Source organism: Macaca nemestrina, chromosome 7 (genome assembly GCF_043159975.1).
Source record: "Macaca nemestrina isolate mMacNem1 chromosome 7, mMacNem.hap1, whole genome shotgun sequence".
Taxonomy (NCBI): domain Eukaryota; kingdom Metazoa; phylum Chordata; class Mammalia; order Primates; family Cercopithecidae; genus Macaca; species Macaca nemestrina.
The window spans coordinates 19,240,106-19,258,944 of NC_092131.1; the positions used below are offsets into that span (position 1 = coordinate 19,240,106).

Below are 18,839 nucleotides of genomic sequence, written 5' to 3' on the forward strand. Positions count from 1 at the left end.
CCTTTAGCAGGAATTTCTGGTCAGCAAAAAGGTTTAATTCAATAGTATATAAAGCAGAAAAGAGGAGTTTGAAGAGGAAGTAGTAAACAAGGGAAGCTGAGAAATAACTAGACTGGACGGGGTAGAACCCTGCTTCAGCAGGGGTTTAGGCTAGAAAGAAGAGAGGACTCAAGTCTGTTTTTTGTTGGTAAATCCCTTCTGTCTTTTTCTTTTCTTTGTCATTGACCTAATTCACCAACTGTTTTGAGCTGTTTTGAAATATACCTGTGTTCTTTTACCTCTGTGAAAAACTTAAAGGCCATAACTCCACAGTCAAACTGATGAAAGGATGGCAGGTCTATTTAGGACATATCTGCCAACCTGTGATTACTAAATATGAATATGGCAGAAATCTCATACACTTCAATAAGTTTGTAAAATTCATTGAAACCAGTGTGTTTGTTGGAATTTATTGGACCTTGATGGCTAAACTAGCTTTCCAGGTCCCTTTTCTTCTTGACTAAGATAACTTATACTTTTAATATCTTCATTTTTCATGCAGGTCCTAAGTTGATAGTCAGGAATTTGTTGTCTGGGTTGCCTGGTTCTGAAGCTATGCCACATAGACCTTTGTGTTTTTCCTTTCTGTACAGTTTTCTACTTTTAAAAGTAAATGGAACATTACCCATTATACAGAAAATATTCTAATCTTTGCATATAAATACATAGGTCTAGCTTCTGTTTGTGCTAAGTTTTTGGAAAGTGAATTCTTATTTTCACTGTGCACAAGGAACAAGGCCCATCTCCTTGAGGAACGAAGAGACTATGTTACCTAAGTATCTAGCTCAATGCCTCTTGGTACATAGTTACTGTTTAGTTAATGTTTATTGAATAAATTCAGTTACTCAACAAATTTACTGAACACCTGCCATGTGCCAGGTATTATTTTAGGTGCTGGGGACACGGGCAACTTACAAAAAGGCAAAATCCCTGTATTAATGGAATTCATATTCTGCAAATAGAATTCTAGAAAGTATGGTTCTTGGCCGGGCGCGGTGGCTCAAGCCTGTAATCCCAGCACTTTGGGAGGCCGAGACGGGCGGATCACGAGGTCAGGAGATCGAGACCATCCTGGCTAACACGGTGAAACCCCGTCTCTACTAAAAAAATACAAAAATCTAGCCGGGCGAGGTGGCGGGCGCCTGTAGTCCCAGCTACTCGGGAGGCTGAGGCAGGAGAACGGTAAACCCGGAAGGCGGAGCTTGCAGTGAGCTGAGATCCGGCCACTGCACTCCAGCCTGGGCGACAGAGTGAGACTCCGTCTCAAATAAAAAAAAAAAAAAAAAAAAAAAAGGAAGTATGGTTCTTTCATTTTCCACCTTGACTTCTCCTTTTCTTTCCTTTGCTCTCCCTCTGTTAGGCAACTTATTTATCACTTTAGTGCCATGGTTTTCTCTCTCAGTTAACAAATGTCATGGTCACAAATTAATCTTTTAGGAATTTGGCCCTTTTTCCTCCTTTATTTTGAAAGACAACACTATAGGAAATATGAAATGACTAATTATATCCCTCCTGTTTCTTTCCAAGTCAAACTCTGGGGAGTACAGAAGTAAATTTTAGATTATATATGTAGCTCCATTCCTTACACCATTTGTACCCTTCCAGAAAATAGATAGCAAAAATTACTGGTGACTAATTAAGATAGACTCAAGGGAAGACTAAAGAATGAGGAAGGATTTTATTTTTCTCTTCACACATTAAGAGAATTGTTTTGTTACTTTGCTGTCAGGCTTGTTTAGTACCCACAAAGCACAAAACAGCATTTACAATGTTTATTGTTCCTTCTGTTAAAAATCATATAGATCATAGAGGAATTGAAATGTTTGATTTTGTACTATTTTAGCCAGTTACATTCAAACTTTTCTCTTGGCTAGAATCTTGGAATTTTAGGGCCAAGTATATCATTTTATCCTCTCTGTTACAGTGTGCTTGAACCCTGCTGCCACTTAATACCTAATGAAGTAAACGTTTCCCTGGGAAGCTTAGTTATAAAATGGTTCTTCATATAGAACAGAAATCTGTCTGTGATTGCTACTCTTTGGCCCTCATTCTTGGGGTATCTAGAACATCTAATCACATTCATATGACATTATCTTCCAGTTTTGGAGACAGCTAGCATATTTTCCCTGAGTCTTATCTAGTTCTTCTGTTTGTTTGTGACAGAGTCTCATTCTTTTGCCCAGGCTGGAGTGCAGTGGCGCGATCTCGGCTCACTGCAGCCTCCACCTCCTGGGTTCACACATTCTCCTGCCTCAGCCTCCTGAGTAGCTGGGACTACAGGTGCCCGCCACCATGCCCGGCTAATTTTTGTATTTTTAGTAGAGACGGGGTTTCACTATGTTGGCCAGGATGATCTTGATCTCTTGACCTTGTTTTCCACCTGCCTTGGCTTCCCAAAGTGCTGGCATTACAGACATGAGCCACTGTGCCCAGCCTAGTTCTTTTCTTTTAGAATGTCTCCTTTGGGCACCCTGCAACTACATTCCATGGAACAAGGTGTACATGAGAGCAAGGGGATTGCTTTCCATGGGGGAGCCTACTTCTCCACTGGACCATGCTTTGGATATATGAAATCCCAGAATTCTCTACCAGATGGTCCTGAACCTACTAATGGCCCTGCATGAACCTTTTCTCTGCGTCTGTCCTCCCAGTGGCAGACTGTACAACCAATGTGTGTACTCTTGAGGGGTGGCCAAGCTGTTCATTGTGTAGGGGTGGATGGAGTTTTAATGTAGTAGCTGGGATAACCACATATCTTAAGAAATTTGAGCTGCCATGACAGATATCACAGAGTTTGTAGCTTAAACAACAGAAATATTATTTTTCACAGCTCTGGAGGTTGGAAGTCCAAAATCAGGGTGCCAGCATGGTCAGGTTGTGGTGAGGGCCTTCTCTGTGGTTTGCAGATGGCTGTCTCTTCTTATAAGAACACTAATCTCACTGTGAGGGCTCCATCCTCATAACCTTCCCACCTCCTAATACCATCACACTGGGGATTAGGGTTTGAGTATATGAATTTTGGGGGAAGACGGACATCCAGTTCATAGCACCACACATGAGCTTCCATGGCTGTTTGTGGTGTGGGATGGAAGAGAATGGGTCTGGTTGTCTCATGCTGCCCAAACTCACAGTAGTTCTAAATTGGTATCTGCCTTCCAGGTCATTATAGGAGTGTACTCATCAAGGTAAGAGGCTAGAATATATTTTATTTGGTAAGTTTTATCTTGATGGATAGCTGTAAAATATTTAGGCTGATGACATTTAAGCCTTCATTTGTACTTCTGTCCCAGACCCTGTTAACCTGGTCTCTCCAAACCAAACACTCCCAGTCTTTCAACCAGGCTTCAGGTGGCAAAGTTCCAAGCCCTCTCACCATTTGGTTTTTAATAGAACATATTAACTAAAAATGGTATTTCCTGTGTGGTCTGCTCAGCAGAGTTAAGTACTTTATTGTTTTTCCTCATGTTCCAGGTCAAGGCACTATGGACCTATGTTATCAATATATTTTTTAAATCATTATTTCATGTGGATATAAAGCTTTTACCAAAGCAAAAAACAATCACTCGTCTTCAGTGGATTCCTATATTTTTACTTTCTTTCTTGCTGTAAAGACTGCTACTTTGAAAAGTTTGGTTGTTAGGTATTTCTGCCACAAATATAATGAGCATGGGCTTTCACATTTTCTTTCTTGGCAAACTTGTACTTATATGGAAAATCTTTAGTTGAGAGAAAGAACTTTTTTGCTTTCTTGAGTTATACAGTAACTTTTGCCATCATATCTCTCAGCTCAGAGGGTTTAGATCTAATTCTTCCCTGGAGACAGATGCATTTAAAGATGCATTAAAAGATGCATATGGAAAATCTTTAGTTGAAAGAAAGAACTTTTTTCCTTTCTTGAGTTATACAGTAACCTTTGCTGTAATTAAAACTCCAGAGAGTCTATTATTAGCAGTACCAAAATATAAACCAAAATGAGGGTAATATCATCTTAAATCATATCAGTATCATTTTAAAAGTTGTTATAATTAAAAGTTTATGTAACTCATTAAATGCAAAGAAAACAAAATTTTTATCCAAAGGAAGATTGAAAGATCATACATAGAATGTTAATAAGTTTGTATAATTGAAATGAGTGTCTTCTCTCACAGTTTACTCAATCGAATGTAATAAAACCAATTTTGTATCTAATAGTTTATAATTAATATGATATTTGGGTTTTTACAGATTTTACAGATTTATGTTATTTATAGATAATTATTTTCCATTATAGGTGATTCAGCAGACATGTCAGGTAAGGAAAACTAAACATTTTCTGCTATATTTATATTGTTTGGTGATGATAGTGCATATTAAACTTAAGTTCAAGTATATTAGTCCGTTCTTGCATTGCTATAAAGAACTACCTGAAACTGGGTAATTTACAAAGAAAATGTTTAATTGGCTCACAGCTCCACAGGCTGTACAGGAAGCATGGCTGGGGAGGCCTCAGGAAATTTACAATCATGGTGGAAGGCAAAGGGGAAGCAGGTATGTCCTACATGGCTGAAGCAGGAGGAAGAGAAAGGGGAAGTGCTACACGTTTAAACAAGCAGATCTCATGAGAACTCACAATCACAGAACAGCAAGGGGGAAATCCACCCCCATGATCCAATCACCTCCCACCAGTCCCCTCCTCCAACACTGGGGGTTACTATTCAACGTGCGATTTGGGCAAGGACATAAATCCAAACCATATCATCAAGTATCTTGTTACTCTATAAAGAACTTGCGGATTATTTTTTTCATTAAGAATATATTATTTTAATGTCATGATTCTGAACTCAGCCTGTGGTAATAGTAATGGTTTTTTTGGACAAGCATGGTAGCTCACACCTGTAATCCCAGCACTTTGGGAGGCCAAGGTCTGAGGATCCCTTGGGCGTAGGAATTCAAGACCAGCCTGGGCAACATAGTGAGACCCTGTCTCTACAAAAAATTTTTAATAAATTAAAAAAATAATAATAATGGTTAAAAAGAGCTAATATATTTTAATCTATTTTATGTGCTCAGCACTGTTTTAAGCACTTTAAATAAAAGTTTTATTTGACATGACCATGCTTATCAAGTTACATATGTTCTGTGGCAGCTTTTGTGCTACAATGGCAGAGGTGTGTAGTAGCTACAGAGGCTATAGATGACACTTATCTGTTTGCACTGCTTTTTGGTACCCTGCAGGTTCCAGTAACACAATTATAATTCACTGATTTTGAGCACTATCTGTTATCTCTTGTTATTTTATTTTGGTTTTTAACCAGTAAATCTCCATCATGTCAAAACAAGGGTAAAAACAAAAATAGTTTTTGAATATCACACTTTTAAGGCACAGTGAAGCATGGATTGTATTGTAATCAAATGAGATGACAGGCTGAGTATGGTGGCTTACACCTGTAATCCCAGCACTTTGGGAGGCTGAGAGAGGCCGACCGCTTGAGGCCAGCAGTTCAAGTCCAGCCTGGGCTGTTGCCGAGACAGCAAGATGCTGTCTCGACAAAAAACAAACAAACAAAAAAAGAAAAATTAAAAAACCTTGATGATTTGAGTTGAGATGGCAATAAATGTGATAAAAACAATAAATGAGATGATGGCAATAAAACAAAGTATTTGTTTTCTCAGAGGTGGTAACATTCAGCTATGCCAGGAGTGGATAGCTGAGGCGTGATCTGGGGACTGCAGGCTTAGACCAGTTTCAGGGGTCCCAAGACTTCCCACACATTCGGCAGTTCACTAGGAGAAATCACAGGACTCAGAGGTACTTAAGGCTTTAGTTTATTACAGTGAACAGAAAAGGGAAAAGACACATGAGGTAGAATCTAGAGCATCTAGTTACAGGGTTTCGATGTCTCTCCAACACGCTTGTGCCAGGGTGCCACAGAACCTGCGTCTTCCTCCAGCAGTCAAATCCAGCAACACACATGAGGTGTTTCTGCCTCGGCAAGCCTACTGAAGTCTCAGAGTCCAGAGTTTTTATTGGGGGCTGGTCACACAGGGATAAAGACCAGCCTCAACTACCAAAATACCAGACACCCTGAAGAAAGCAAGTGTTCAGCGCCCCAGGTGGACAAAAGAGCTTTGTCAACATGGAGAACACTTCAAACGTTCTTACACACTGGCCAAGAGCTAGCCCAGCAAGCAGGCCCTTCTGATGACAGTAACCTTGGGCCTGCTTATATTAAATCTTTCCTGCGTAAGCCGTAAAGCTGGATCAAGAAACTGGAAGGTCAGTGTGACTGGAGGAAGGCCTCTGAGATGAATATAGGGAGGTAGAGTGGTAATCTCATGCAGGATGTTGTAGCTCAGGGAGAAGAGTTTGGATTCATGCTAAGTGCAGAGTCTGTCACTGGAGAATTTTAAACAAGGGAGTGATGTGACCTAATTTATACTTTGAGAAAACCACTCTCACTACACTATTGAGAATGTAGAGGGGGAAGAGAGAAAACTGGAAAATTAGGGGTCCGTTATAGTAGTCCAAGTGACAGTTAAGCGGGGTGGCAGGAATGAATGTGGAGAGAACGAGACAAATATGGAGTGTATTCTGGAGTAAAGCCAGTAATCCTTTCTGATTAATTGGATATGGGGGTATGACAAAGTGAGGAATCAAGGCCAGTTGTTAACTTTTTGCTTGAACAGTGAGCTAAATGAGATGGGGAATATTTTGAGAGAAATCAGTTTGGCAGGAAGAAATTATCCACAGATATAAGGAGTGAAATTTATTCGACATTCTTTCTTGTACAAATATGGGAAGACTGGTAGATTTGGGGATGAGAAAATAAGGAAGTACTGTCTAATGACTTCCATTTTCCCTGTATCGTCAACTGAGAGTGAGGAGGCGGGGAATGGGTATTGGGTTGGAACAAGGATAAAGTTTTTAAATTGTCACTTTGGAATATGGGAGAATAAATACATTAGAAGAGATATGAGCTGGGCACAGTAGCTCACACCTTTAATCATAGCACTTTGGGTTTTTCTGTTTTGTTTTTTCTTTTTTTGAGATGGAGTTTCACTCTTATTGCCCAGGCTGGAATGCAGTGGCACAATCTTGGCTCACTGCAACTTCCATTTCCCGGGTTCAAGCATTTCTCCTGCCTCAGCCTCTCGAGTACCTGGGATTACAGGCGACTGCCACCATGCCCAGCTAATTTTTTGTATTTTTAGTACAGATGGGGTTTCACCATGTTTTCTAGGCTGGTCTCAAACTCCTGACCTCAAGTTATTCACCCGCCTCAGCCTCCCAAAGTGCTGGGATTACAGGCATGAGCCACCACGCCCCGCAGTCCTAGCACTTTGGGAGGCTGAAGTGGGCAGATTGCTTGAACTCAGGAGTTTAAGACCAGCCTGGGCAACATGGGAAACCCCATCTCTACAAAAATATACAAAACTTAGATGGGTGTGGTGGCATGTGACTGTAGATCCAGCAACTCAGGAGGCTGAGGTAGGTAGATCAATTGAGCCCAGGAATTCGAGGCTGCAGTGTGTCATGATCGCATCATGGCACTCCAGCCTGGGAGACAGTGAGACCTTGTCTCAAAAAGAAAAAAGAAAAGTTACCATTGAACACATTAGATGTGTTTTCAGTGGACACTATGGGAATATCTTTTGTCTCTGACAAAGTAATTTCAGCCCTCCTAAGACTGCACCTTAGAATTTGGTATTTTTGATCCTTAAGGCAATTAAGTAGAGAAAACTCACTCTCTGGTCTTGCTTAGTATTTGTAGTGACAGGCAGTTGCCCATCAAATAACTTCAGTGGGTGTCTGCATTTTACAGCAGAAGATAAGGAAATTCCTTAGCACACAAGAATAAGAGGGAGGGTAGCCTCCAGAGTGTGCTGCTTCAGGAGCTTCACAATGTCGTCCAGAACCCAGGGACTTTCCATCTCTTCTGCTCTGCTCTCCACAGTGTTGGCTTCACCCACAAGGCTGGTTGCATTTGTGGTCGTGAAAATGACTGTAGTAGCAATTGGAGTTATGTGCTTCCTTGCTGTTATCCAGTGGGAAAGAAGGAAGAAAATCCTTTTCAGAACTATGACCTAAAAATCCTTGCTTTTAGCCTGACTGAGTCATTTTAGCCTGACTGTGTGAGGACACAAAGCAAACCTCGAACTGAGAAGATACTAGGGGAATACCATGTGCTGATTGGTTTAAATCTGGGTTATTAAACTAATCACTGAGGTCTGGGTTGGGAGTGGAAGCAGTATTGTTACAGTGGGCTCAGACTTTATTAGTTGAGCATGCAGTTTGTTTCCCCCTGAATCAGTTGCACTCTAGGAGAGAGTAGATTCCTGAATAAAATTGGAGCCTTGGTAGGAAGAAAGGATGTAATGGATGCTGAGTATGCAGTAAGGAGTTACTCACTACAGAGACTAAAGGGCAAGATACAATTGGCCTACCTAATGGCCCATGTTAAAATTTTCTTTTAAAATACAGTTTTTATTAGGCCAGGCATGGTGGCTCATGCCTGTAATCCTAGCACTTTGAGAGGCCGAGGCAGGCAGATCACCTGAGGTCGGGAGTTCGAGACCAGCCTGACCAACATGGAGATACCCCGTCTCTTCTAAAAATACAAAATTAGCCAGGTGTGGTGGGGGAGTGCCTGTAATCCCAGCTACTCAGGAGGCTGAGGCAGGAGAATCGCTTGAACTGGGAGACAGAGGTTGCAGTGAGCCAAGATCATGCCATTGCACTCCAGCCTGGGCAACAAGAGTGAAACTCCATCTCAAAAAAAAAAAAAAAACAGTTTTTATTATACTGCATCAAAGGCAAACTCGGGGATAAAAAATATCCTTTAAAACTTTGATTCTTGTAAGACCCAAATAACAATTTATAGAGACACTTACGGCATCTCTATACAGGAAACTAAGAGTCAAAAACGTTAGTGAAAAGTTACTGGGATTGATTTTCTGGAGGGAGCTAGATATGGGGAAAAGAGCAAGAATGGAACCTGGATCTTGAGAACAGCATACCTGTGCTGCCTCTCCCAGCTCGGAGTTGTATTAGGGCAAGTCAGTTATCCTCTCTGAGGCTGAGTTCAGGAAAAAACGTACCTACCTAGAAGGTAAGCGTTAGAAAATATGCGATGTCCCCAGTGACATGCCTGCCATGATAGGTACTTAATACCTCATGGCCTCCTGGAACAGGAGGAGTAAGAATTGTATATGTGTTACCCAAGCATCAGGAATGACCATTTCCAAATGATAGGAGAAAATACAATATACTTAATGAACATAGTTTCATCTTTAGTAACTTCAAGAGGTCCTGAAAATTTGCAGTAATTTTAGTTTTAAATACTGTTACTGATGTAAGTTTAGAGCAGTCTAAGTGTGTGGCAATTCCATACCTTACATACTTATAGGTTTTAAAACATAAATTCTGTTTTCACCTTCTTGCCATCTCCTTTAATTTTTTATAAAAATGAGAAGCTCAGTAATAGAATTTAAGATTACTTGCTGTTTAAATTTAGATAAATAAAAGTTTTAAACTTGTGGCATATTAAATTTGGAGGCAAAAATTAGTGATATTTCTTGAAAATCTACTGTCTACCTCATCACAATTTGGCAAATATAACGTGAATTGCCTAGAGGTACATTTTGTAAACATATAACAATATTTATATAATATTTATCACTGGCAAAATTTATAGAGTGATCTGGTATATAGTTACATTTTAAATTTAAGCCACCTAACATTCTTTATGGAGGTTAAATTTACCTGTGCCTTGGGGTACTTTGACTTTTAACGAATGAAGAATATTTTAATTTTAGTTCAATACTTGCATTATTGTCATACATTTTACAAACATAACCTATTTTATATGATAAACTTTTATGTATATTTCCATGTAGTTTTGATATTTTACAGTTGCATAAATCTTTGAACAATTTCTACTTAATGATACTCGTAAGTCTCTGGTTTAATATATTTTAACTGCTTTGAAGAACTGTCAGATTTAATTTATCATTGTGTACTACAAATAGCAGATGGCATAAAATATAATCTAAATTTATCAGAATATTTTCTTTAGAGAGTGACATTTATTTCTGCATTGAATGATTTAAGGCAGCTTGTCTTATTTAATGTTTCTCTGTTTTTAAAACATAACATTTATAATTTGAAGCAAATACACTTTAGTATTTTTATTGCTTCATTAAAAGTACTTATGTTCTGAGATTGAATTAACTGCTGAATTGACCTATCCCTATTCATTTTTATAGGGTGCAGTTCATAAAAAAGAAAATATAAAACTATAATTTTTTAACTTTAGAAAATATGGAGAACTGGGATAATTTTTTTAAGCAGCAGAAACAAGCTACACAAGATTAATAATAATAATCACATTTTTTAAAGATGAGCAGTTTTATCTTTCTCGTGAAATCCTGTTTTTTAAGTACATGTCTTATAAAGTGATATGAACTTAGCTTTTTACCAGATGTCTATCTGTTTATGGTTGAAAATTTCTTTTGAGATCTATTCAGGTGGTTTCCTATCTACTGCCTTTCTCAATTTGTGTCTGCTTTTCATTTCTCTTTCAGGTAACATCAGTACTGAATGTATACTTGGTGTTTAATATTTATTGTGTAATATTTGTATAGTTCTCCATGTAATTGTATAAAGATTAAAAGTATACATAAAACATGCATTTGTTTTGAATTGTTTAAAGTTGAGATTGCCTGATTTGCTTGTCTAAATGCTGTTTTTCCAAAAATGTAATTTGGAATATAGCCAGAAGAAGTGTTCTATATTTTTTCCTTTTCTTTCCTCCCCACCCCCAAAACTCCTTTTCCTTTTTTAAGTTCAGTCTTAGTTTTGAGCTGTTCTTTGTTTAGTACAGTTTTTATTTGGTACATATTTATCCATGTTTCAGAGATGAATATGCATCAGCTTTAGAAACAGAAACATTTAAACAGGTAGATTACAACTTTTGATATTATCTTTATTTAGCTGCAGCTCCTTCTATTCACATCTGGGACGCAATGAACAAGCAGACTTTATCTATCCTAAGATGCTACCATTCAAAGGGAGTATGTTCAGTCAGCTTCAGTGCTACGGGCAAACTATTGCTTTCTGTGGGACTAGACCCAGAACATACTATTACCATTTGGAGATGGCAGGAAGGTAGGATTCTTTTGTGTGTTTGATTTTTAAAAAACAAGAATACAAGGGTAGTAGGAATTCTGTATTTAATAGTTGCCTTAAAGTTGGTGGTTGAAATAATTACTCAGTGTAGGCCTACACAATATATGGTACACAGTTAGTGGTACTGCAGGTATATTTCACTTTAAAAGCCCAGTGGAACTGTAACCTCACAAAACCAGATAAATTAATGAAACCATTATTAGTATTACAAATGATTCGCTGCTATTTTCTTCAACAAGAAACTATGTTTATTATTAATGATTTGATTAGTTTTAGAGATTCTTATCAGTGAAAATTATGTATATTTCTAATGATAATGGTAGATCAGCAGGATAATATTACCTACCACACTTTAGACAAAATGTTTAAGTTGTATAAAGAAAAGTTAATGGAATGAAGATAAGTGAAAAGGACTCGATACACAAATAATTGTAAATCATGTATTGCTAGGTAGTAGAGCAGGGGCCATTGGCCTCTTTTCTAAGCCTTTGTTATTTGAACCATGTATTTTACATATTTGTTCGATGCTGTTGATTAGCTTGGTTCTTGTAATAACCTAGATAATTTTGTTGTATCTTGTCAGGTGCCAAAATTGCCAGCAGAGCTGGTCACAATCAACGTATTTTTGTGGCAGAATTCCGACCAGATTCAGATACCCAGTTTGTCTCAGTGGGAGTAAAACATGTGAAGTTCTGGACCCTGGCAGGAAGGGCTCTTCTTAGCAAAAAAGGGCTACTGAGCACACTGGAAGATGCCCGGATGCAGACCATGCTCGCTATTGCATTTGGTGCAGTATGTCTGTTAAAATGCATGTAGTGTGACTTTGACTACTTTACATTTTCTTGCCTTAGATCTTCAGCCACATTAATGTTGATATGATACTGTGATCTGCTAATCATTACATGCCCCGGTCAAGCATGTATTTCATCTTTCAAAAATCTAGTTCTTTCAGAAATTAGGGAGTAAAAAAGAATGTTAATGAGAGGGGAAAAAGGATTTTTTTTTTTTTTTTTTTTTGACACAATATCTCACTCTGTCGCCTGGGCTGTGGTGCAGTGGTGCGATTATAGCTCACTGTAGCCTCCATCTCCCAGATTCAAGTAATCCGCCTCCTTAGTAGCTGGGACTACAGGGCAGGAACCACCATGCCTGGCTAATTTTTTTTTCATTTTTAGTAGAGACAGGGTTTCACTATGTTGCCTAGGCTGGTCTCAAGCTCCTAAGCTCAAGTGATCCTCCCACCTTGACCTCCCAAAGTGCTGGGTTTACAGGTGTGAGCCACCATGATAAGGATTATGATGAACATTTGATTCCTTGGACTACTGTTATACTCAGAAGCCTTCCTTAATCTTGTAATTGTCACCCTAAATATCCTAAAATTTCTGTCTTCCTAGTAGTTCTTCATAGTCCTAAAAATTTGTCAGAGTAAAAGAAAGGTAAATCAAGAAACATGATTTTCAAATGACTGAAGGTGGTACTAGCGTTTAGGATTTCCTTTGCTTTTTATCATTTAACACACTGCTTATCATACAGCTGGAAGTGCTCTGGGCCAGTGTCTCTTCGAGGGAAGAAGGAGGTATGAGACAGAAGGAAATAGCACAGTTCCTGGCCCTGATAGAAGTGTGTTCAGGAGCCCTGCTCTCCCCTCACTGTATTCCATCTCATCTGGACCTGTGGCTTCCAATCCACGTCTCTTTCCTTTAATATCCTGCATTGGCTAGGCTGTATTTGGTGTATCAAAAAACTAAGTGGATTTTGTAATTAAAATGTTTATGTGGGTATGCAATACTTACAGGAAAAGTTATAATTATAGAATATTTACATACACTTAAAAGACCATTGAAATGTTTGTGCTATGTCAAATTTCAGTTGAACATTTTGGGTATTCTTAATATAAGACCAGGCCAGGCACCGTGGCTCAGGCTGGGCACAGTGGCTCACGGCTGTAATCTTAGCATTTAGGGAGGCCGAGGCAGGCAGATCACCTGAGGTCAGGAGTTCAAGACCGGCCTGGCCCACAGGGTGAAACCCCGTCTCTACTAAAAAAAACTCAGCCAGGCGTGGTGGCAGGTGCCTGTAATCCCAGCTACTCGGGATGCTGAGACAAGAGAATCGCTTGAACCTGGGAGGCAGAGGTTGTGGTGAGCTGAGATCGCACCATTGCACTCCAGCCTGGGCAACGAAGAGCGAAACTCTGTCTCAAAAAAATAAAAAATAAACTCTAGAATTACAGTATGTTAGAAATGGAAGGGAAGAATTGTCCAGGGTTATTCTAGCTAATAAGCAACAGACTTGGAAAGGAGAAGGTCCTGACAAAGCTAAGCCTCCAGTTCAGGTTTCCTGACTCTTGAATTCAGCGCTGCTGCTGCCACTACACGATGCATGCTCTTTTGTATCAAGGGTGAGACAGCATTGCACATACATAGAAAATTATCTGTTTGAACTCTATTTGAACTTTTGATGAGTTTGTCTCCCCCTCCCCCACTCCTTTTCAGAATAACTTGACGTTTACAGGTACCATCAGTGGTGATGTCTGTGTGTGGAAAGATCACATATTGTGTAGAATCGTGGCGAGAGCTCACAACGGGCCTGTGTTTGCCATGTACACCACCCTGCGAGATGGACTTATCGTGACTGGGGGAAAGGAAAGGCCGTGAGTCCTCTTTCTTTTCACAGAATGTTTATGCATTTGTGACCTACCTGAGGTTTGCAGTTAATTATTCTAGTTGTTTCTAGGCTACACAGAGTGTCCTCTCTGACCTTCCTCCTCATATGCTTCTCCTTTATTACCTTTTATGTGCCTTCTGTTGAGTCTCATTTCTGATATTAATTCACTTCCAATGTTTTTCATGTTGGGGTGATACTTTTTCTGAGGTGGGGATAGGTAGTTGTCCTACAAGTTGAGGTACTTTTCTTACTGTCTGTATGCCTGTGTACATATCTGCTGAGTAGGAGGCCCATAGGGGGATCTGGAGCCAGGGTTGTGTTTTGCCTGCTCTCTTTTTTGTTCAGAATGGATTATAAGGAGTAGAATGCACATTGTTGCTTTAGAAAAGGATGAGGGAACTAGAGAGAACTGCCTTGTTTCCTTTTGCTTGAGGCAAACCTAAACTGTATACAAGACCTCAAAATTTGAGAAGAGGTCTTTTCTGAGTGATTTTCAAATCTCCCAACAGTAAGCAGATACTTATGGTTTGATTTGTCACCAACATAGTCATATGCATGTTGAAACATGACATGTAGGCTAGGCACAGTGGCTCACACCTGTAATCTTAGCACTTTGGGAGGCTGAGGCAGGCGGATCGCTTGAGCCCAGGTGTTTGAGACCAGTCTGGGCAACAGGGTGAAACCCCATCTCTATAAAAAACACAACAATTAGCTGGGTGTGGTGGTGCACACCTGTAGTCCTAGCTACTCAGGAGGCTGAAGTGGGAGGATCACTTGAGCCTGGGGAGGTTGAGACTTTAGTGAGCTGTGATGGTGCCACTGCACTCCAGCCTGGGTGACAGAGTGAGACCCCGTTTGAAAAACAAAAACCAAAATAAATGTGACATATAGGTGACTAAGAAGTACATTTCAATACAGGATTGAAAGAACCCACATATGTTAAACACAAGTGCAGAATTTGTGCCTCTCACATAAAGGAAGAATGCACATAGGCATGCTTTAAAACAAGCAGCTCATCTAGCAGAAAATGAAGGAATACATTTTTCAGTCCTTCCAGGAGAAAATCCATAAATGGGCTCTATTTCGTCCTCCAACACTTGTATTTTCCACGTCATTTACTCCTGCACACCCCCGCTCACTAGAAGCCTGCTAAACTGTTCCAGTGAGATATTTTAATACCTTGTAGGGAATAAATATGCTTCTGTTTTGGCCTTCAAAAATAAAGTCTGGGCTGGGTGCAGTGGCTCACGCCTGTAATCCCAACAGTTTGGGGGGCCGAGGCGGGCGGATCACGAGGTCGAGTTTGGGACCAGCCTGGCCAATATGGTGAAACCCTGTCTCTACTAAAAATGCAAAAATTAGCCGGGAGTGGTGGTGCACGCCTGTAATCCCAGCTACTCGGGAGGCTGAGGGAGAAGAATCACTTGAACCTGGGAGGCACAGGTTGCAGTGAGCCGAGATCACACCACTGCACTCTAGGATGGGTGACAGAGCAAGACTCTGTCTCAAAAAAAAATAATAACTCTGTAGCACAGCATTTGTAATTCTATTATTTTTGCCTTACATTTCCATTAATAAAACTGTTTTTTAATTTTTTAAATTGTTGCCTTTTAATAAAATTGTTTTTTACATCTTCCTAATCAAGAAGTATTATGAGGCCAGGCACAGTGGCTCATGCCTGGAATCCCAGCACTTTGGGAGGCCGAGGCGGGTGGATCACCTGAGGTCAAGGAGTTCAAGACCAGCCTGGCCAACATGGTGAAACCCCAGCTCTACTAAAAATACAGAAATTAGCTGAGTGGGGTGGTGCACGCCTATAATCCCAGCTACTTGGGAGGCTGAGATAGGAGAATTGCTTGAACCCAGGAGGCAGAGGTTGCAATGAGCTGAGATCGTCCCACTTGCACTCCAGCCTAGGAGACAGAGCGAGACTCCATCTTAAAAAAAAAGGAAAGAAAAAGTATTATGAGAGAGGATAATGTATGGTAGAGGCTAAATAAAATTATGCTCATGTCAGAAAAAAAAGTATTTCTCAAAATTCACTGAAACTGAATGTTTATTTTGACTGAGATATAGTAGATCCTCAAATTGCCATAGAAAGTTTAGAAGAATATTAGAAGTAAATTATAAATATCAGGGCCTTTTTTTTTTTTTAAAGGATTCTGCTTATAACTTAGTATTTGTTTATAATAAAAATTATAGTAGCCAATAATAAACACTTACTCTGGCTTGGTTATTTACTTAGGTCAAAAGAAGGAGGAGCGGTTAAACTGTGGGATCAGGAACTGAGGCGGTGCCGTGCCTTCAGGCTTGAGACAGGACAAGCCACAGATTGTGTTCGTTCTGTGTGCAGAGGCAAAGTAAGATGTTCCGTGAGCTGATACAGTGCAGCAGAAAATAGAAAGTGGTTATTACTGTGATTCTCTCACCCTTTGCAGCTTAATGAACAATACTTAATAATGCATAAAGATGGATTTGCTTGCCAGCATTACTCTGTCTTTGCTGCTTTCTTTGCCAAAGTTAGGACCAGTGTGGTGCATAAGCTAGGAAGCTATTCTGTTTAAATACTGTATGTAAAACTCCAATATTTTCTAGAATCCGCCAATTCAACAACTCTAGTAAACAGAATTGAAAACCCTTGCCAGTTGATTCATTTATATTAGGACAGCTGTCTCCATTTTCTTAAAAAACATACATTCCCTAGATAAAATATGTAATAAACAAACAATGGAATACTATTCAGCCATAAAAAATAATGAAATTCTGTCATTCTTGGTGGCAACATGGATGGGACTGGAGGACATGACGTGAAATGAAACACGCCAGGCACAGAAAAATACATGTTCTCACTCCTATGCAGAAACTAAAAACGTTGATCCCACAGAGGTGGAGAGTAGAATAGTGGTTACTGGAGGTGGAGAAGGGGGAGGAGGAGGGGGATAGGGAAGGACTGGTTAAAGGATACAGTTTTACACAGCCAGATAGGAGCAGTACCTTTTAGTATTCTGTAGTACTGTAGGATGACTGTAGTTAAGAATCACGCATTTATGTATTTTCAGATACTTACAAGAGAGGATTTTGAAAGTGTCCATCACAAAGAAATGATAAATGTCTGAGGTGATGGTTATGCACATTACCGTACGCCCCATAAATATGTACAGTTCTGTGTCCATTTCAAAATAAAACTTCAAAACTACAATTCCTATGGAAATTTTTGAGCGTGTTTGTACTTATTGTGTATTTATAAATCATACGGATATTATCTTCAGTCTGCTTATTAAATAGTAATTAAGCTTTCACTTTTTAACTAAAAAATAAATTCTAGTACTTTTTTCCTATATCCAACTGCACTTACCCTGTTTGGAGATCCTAAGATTATCAAATAAAAACTTTTGATTATTGAAGAATCCAGGTGTACTGCCACAGAAAAGTTCTGTTCTGTAGCATGGACTCTAATAGGTAATCCAGCCCAGTGTGCTTACAGATAGATGTGTGCCTGTAGTCATAGAAAAATTTGCATGAGCTAATGACTGCCTTGCTACTAGATTAGCTCAAAGCAAAAAGTTCTTGGAAAGCAGATCAATAGAGTCATTTTTATATTATGAAGAAGAGCAGCTGTTGTATTACATTCAATGTATTGGTCCTACTTGTGTTTCAGGGCAAGATCCTTGTTGGGACAAGGAATGCTGAAATAATCGAAGTTGGAGAGAAAAATGCAGCTTGTAATATTTTAGTTAACGGTCATGTGGATGGGCCAATCTGGGGACTAGCAACCCATCCTTCCAGGGATTTTTTCCTTTCTGCTGCAGAAGATGGGACGGTGAGACTTTGGGATATTGCTGATAAAGTAAGTACGGATAATTTTTTAAAAGAGGTTACAATTTCTGAAAAGAAAAGTTGGAAGTTCTAAATTGCTAGCGCTTAAAGAACTATCTCAGAATTAAGTTGAGAATTTTTGAGGGAAACGGGTTTAATTTAGAAGTACTTAATGTTGTTTCCTATGACTCTTTTTTTTTTTTTAATGCAGAAGATGTTAAACAAAGTGAATTTGGGGCATGCTGCTCGTACTGTGTGTTATAGCCCTGAAGGGGACATGGTGGCTATTGGAATGAAAAATGGAGAATTTATCATTTTACTAGTGAGTTCTCTAAAAATATGGGGAAAGAAGAGAGACAGGAGATGTGCAATCCATGATATCAGGTTAGTGAACACATGGAATAGAGTTGCTAGTATGTACTTGATTCAACTTCCATTTGAAGAGTTTTCCTTAGCCATGCCTTCAAAAAGAGGTCCCCAGGGCCTGTAGCATTTCCCACATTATAAATTGTATGCTAAAATATGGCTGTTTGTATACTTACTTAATTCTTCCTGCTAAATTATAAACCCACTGGCCACCAACCACGGTGCCTTATAATAGCAAGTACTAGTAGGTAATGTTTGATGAATTCATGTTAACACTCAGCCATGTCCATTAAGTTCATTCTGCCAAGAGGTATCTCCCACTGTAACACAAGAGAGCCATCTGCCCTTCAAAAGTTGTCACCCTGGAAAACTAAAGTTGTGATTCCAAACATATCTTCTCTTAATAACCTCAGTTTGGGAATATGTTGTTCATTAATTTAATCAATATATATTGATTAAATGTTCCAGAATCTAGATTAATTTAAATGTTTCTTAAACCTTTGATTTTCAGTGCTTAAGCATTTTTCAACAGTGGCTACCATTTGCTGAGTACTTCTATGTGATCAGTAGATAAGATTATTGAATCTAGGTCTGTCAAAAGCTTGTACACTTTTCATCAGTAAAATCCTTTTACAAATGAAACCTTCCTCAGAACTTCAATATATAAAACAGTAACAGTGGCTTCCCTTAGCTTTTACATGTCCCTGTGGTACCTCAATAAGACTCATGGGCCATTTCAAGAGACTGAATTGTCTCATATGACTTCAGGGATTGCTAGGCAAAT

At 39.3% G+C, this 18,839-nt stretch overlaps 1 protein-coding gene across 15 annotated transcripts in view; it reads left to right on the forward strand.

Annotated features, from left to right (window-relative positions):
• LOC105467670 (EMAP like 5) overlaps positions 1-18,839 on the forward strand; it is a 220,783-nt gene that overhangs the window by 194,187 nt on the left and 7,757 nt on the right. For 6 of the 15 annotated variants that reach the window (XM_071099741.1, XM_071099734.1, XM_071099735.1 and 3 more), the window contains 7 exons: positions 4,310-4,330; positions 11,012-11,185; positions 11,790-11,998; positions 13,702-13,859; positions 16,119-16,233; positions 17,532-17,720; positions 17,901-18,073. In XM_071099741.1, the coding sequence (XP_070955842.1) occupies positions 4,310-4,330; positions 11,012-11,185; positions 11,790-11,998; positions 13,702-13,859; positions 16,119-16,233; positions 17,532-17,720; positions 17,901-18,073 (1,039 nt within the window). The other 9 variants (XM_071099737.1, XM_071099738.1, XM_071099746.1 and 6 more) reach the window with 7 other exon arrangements.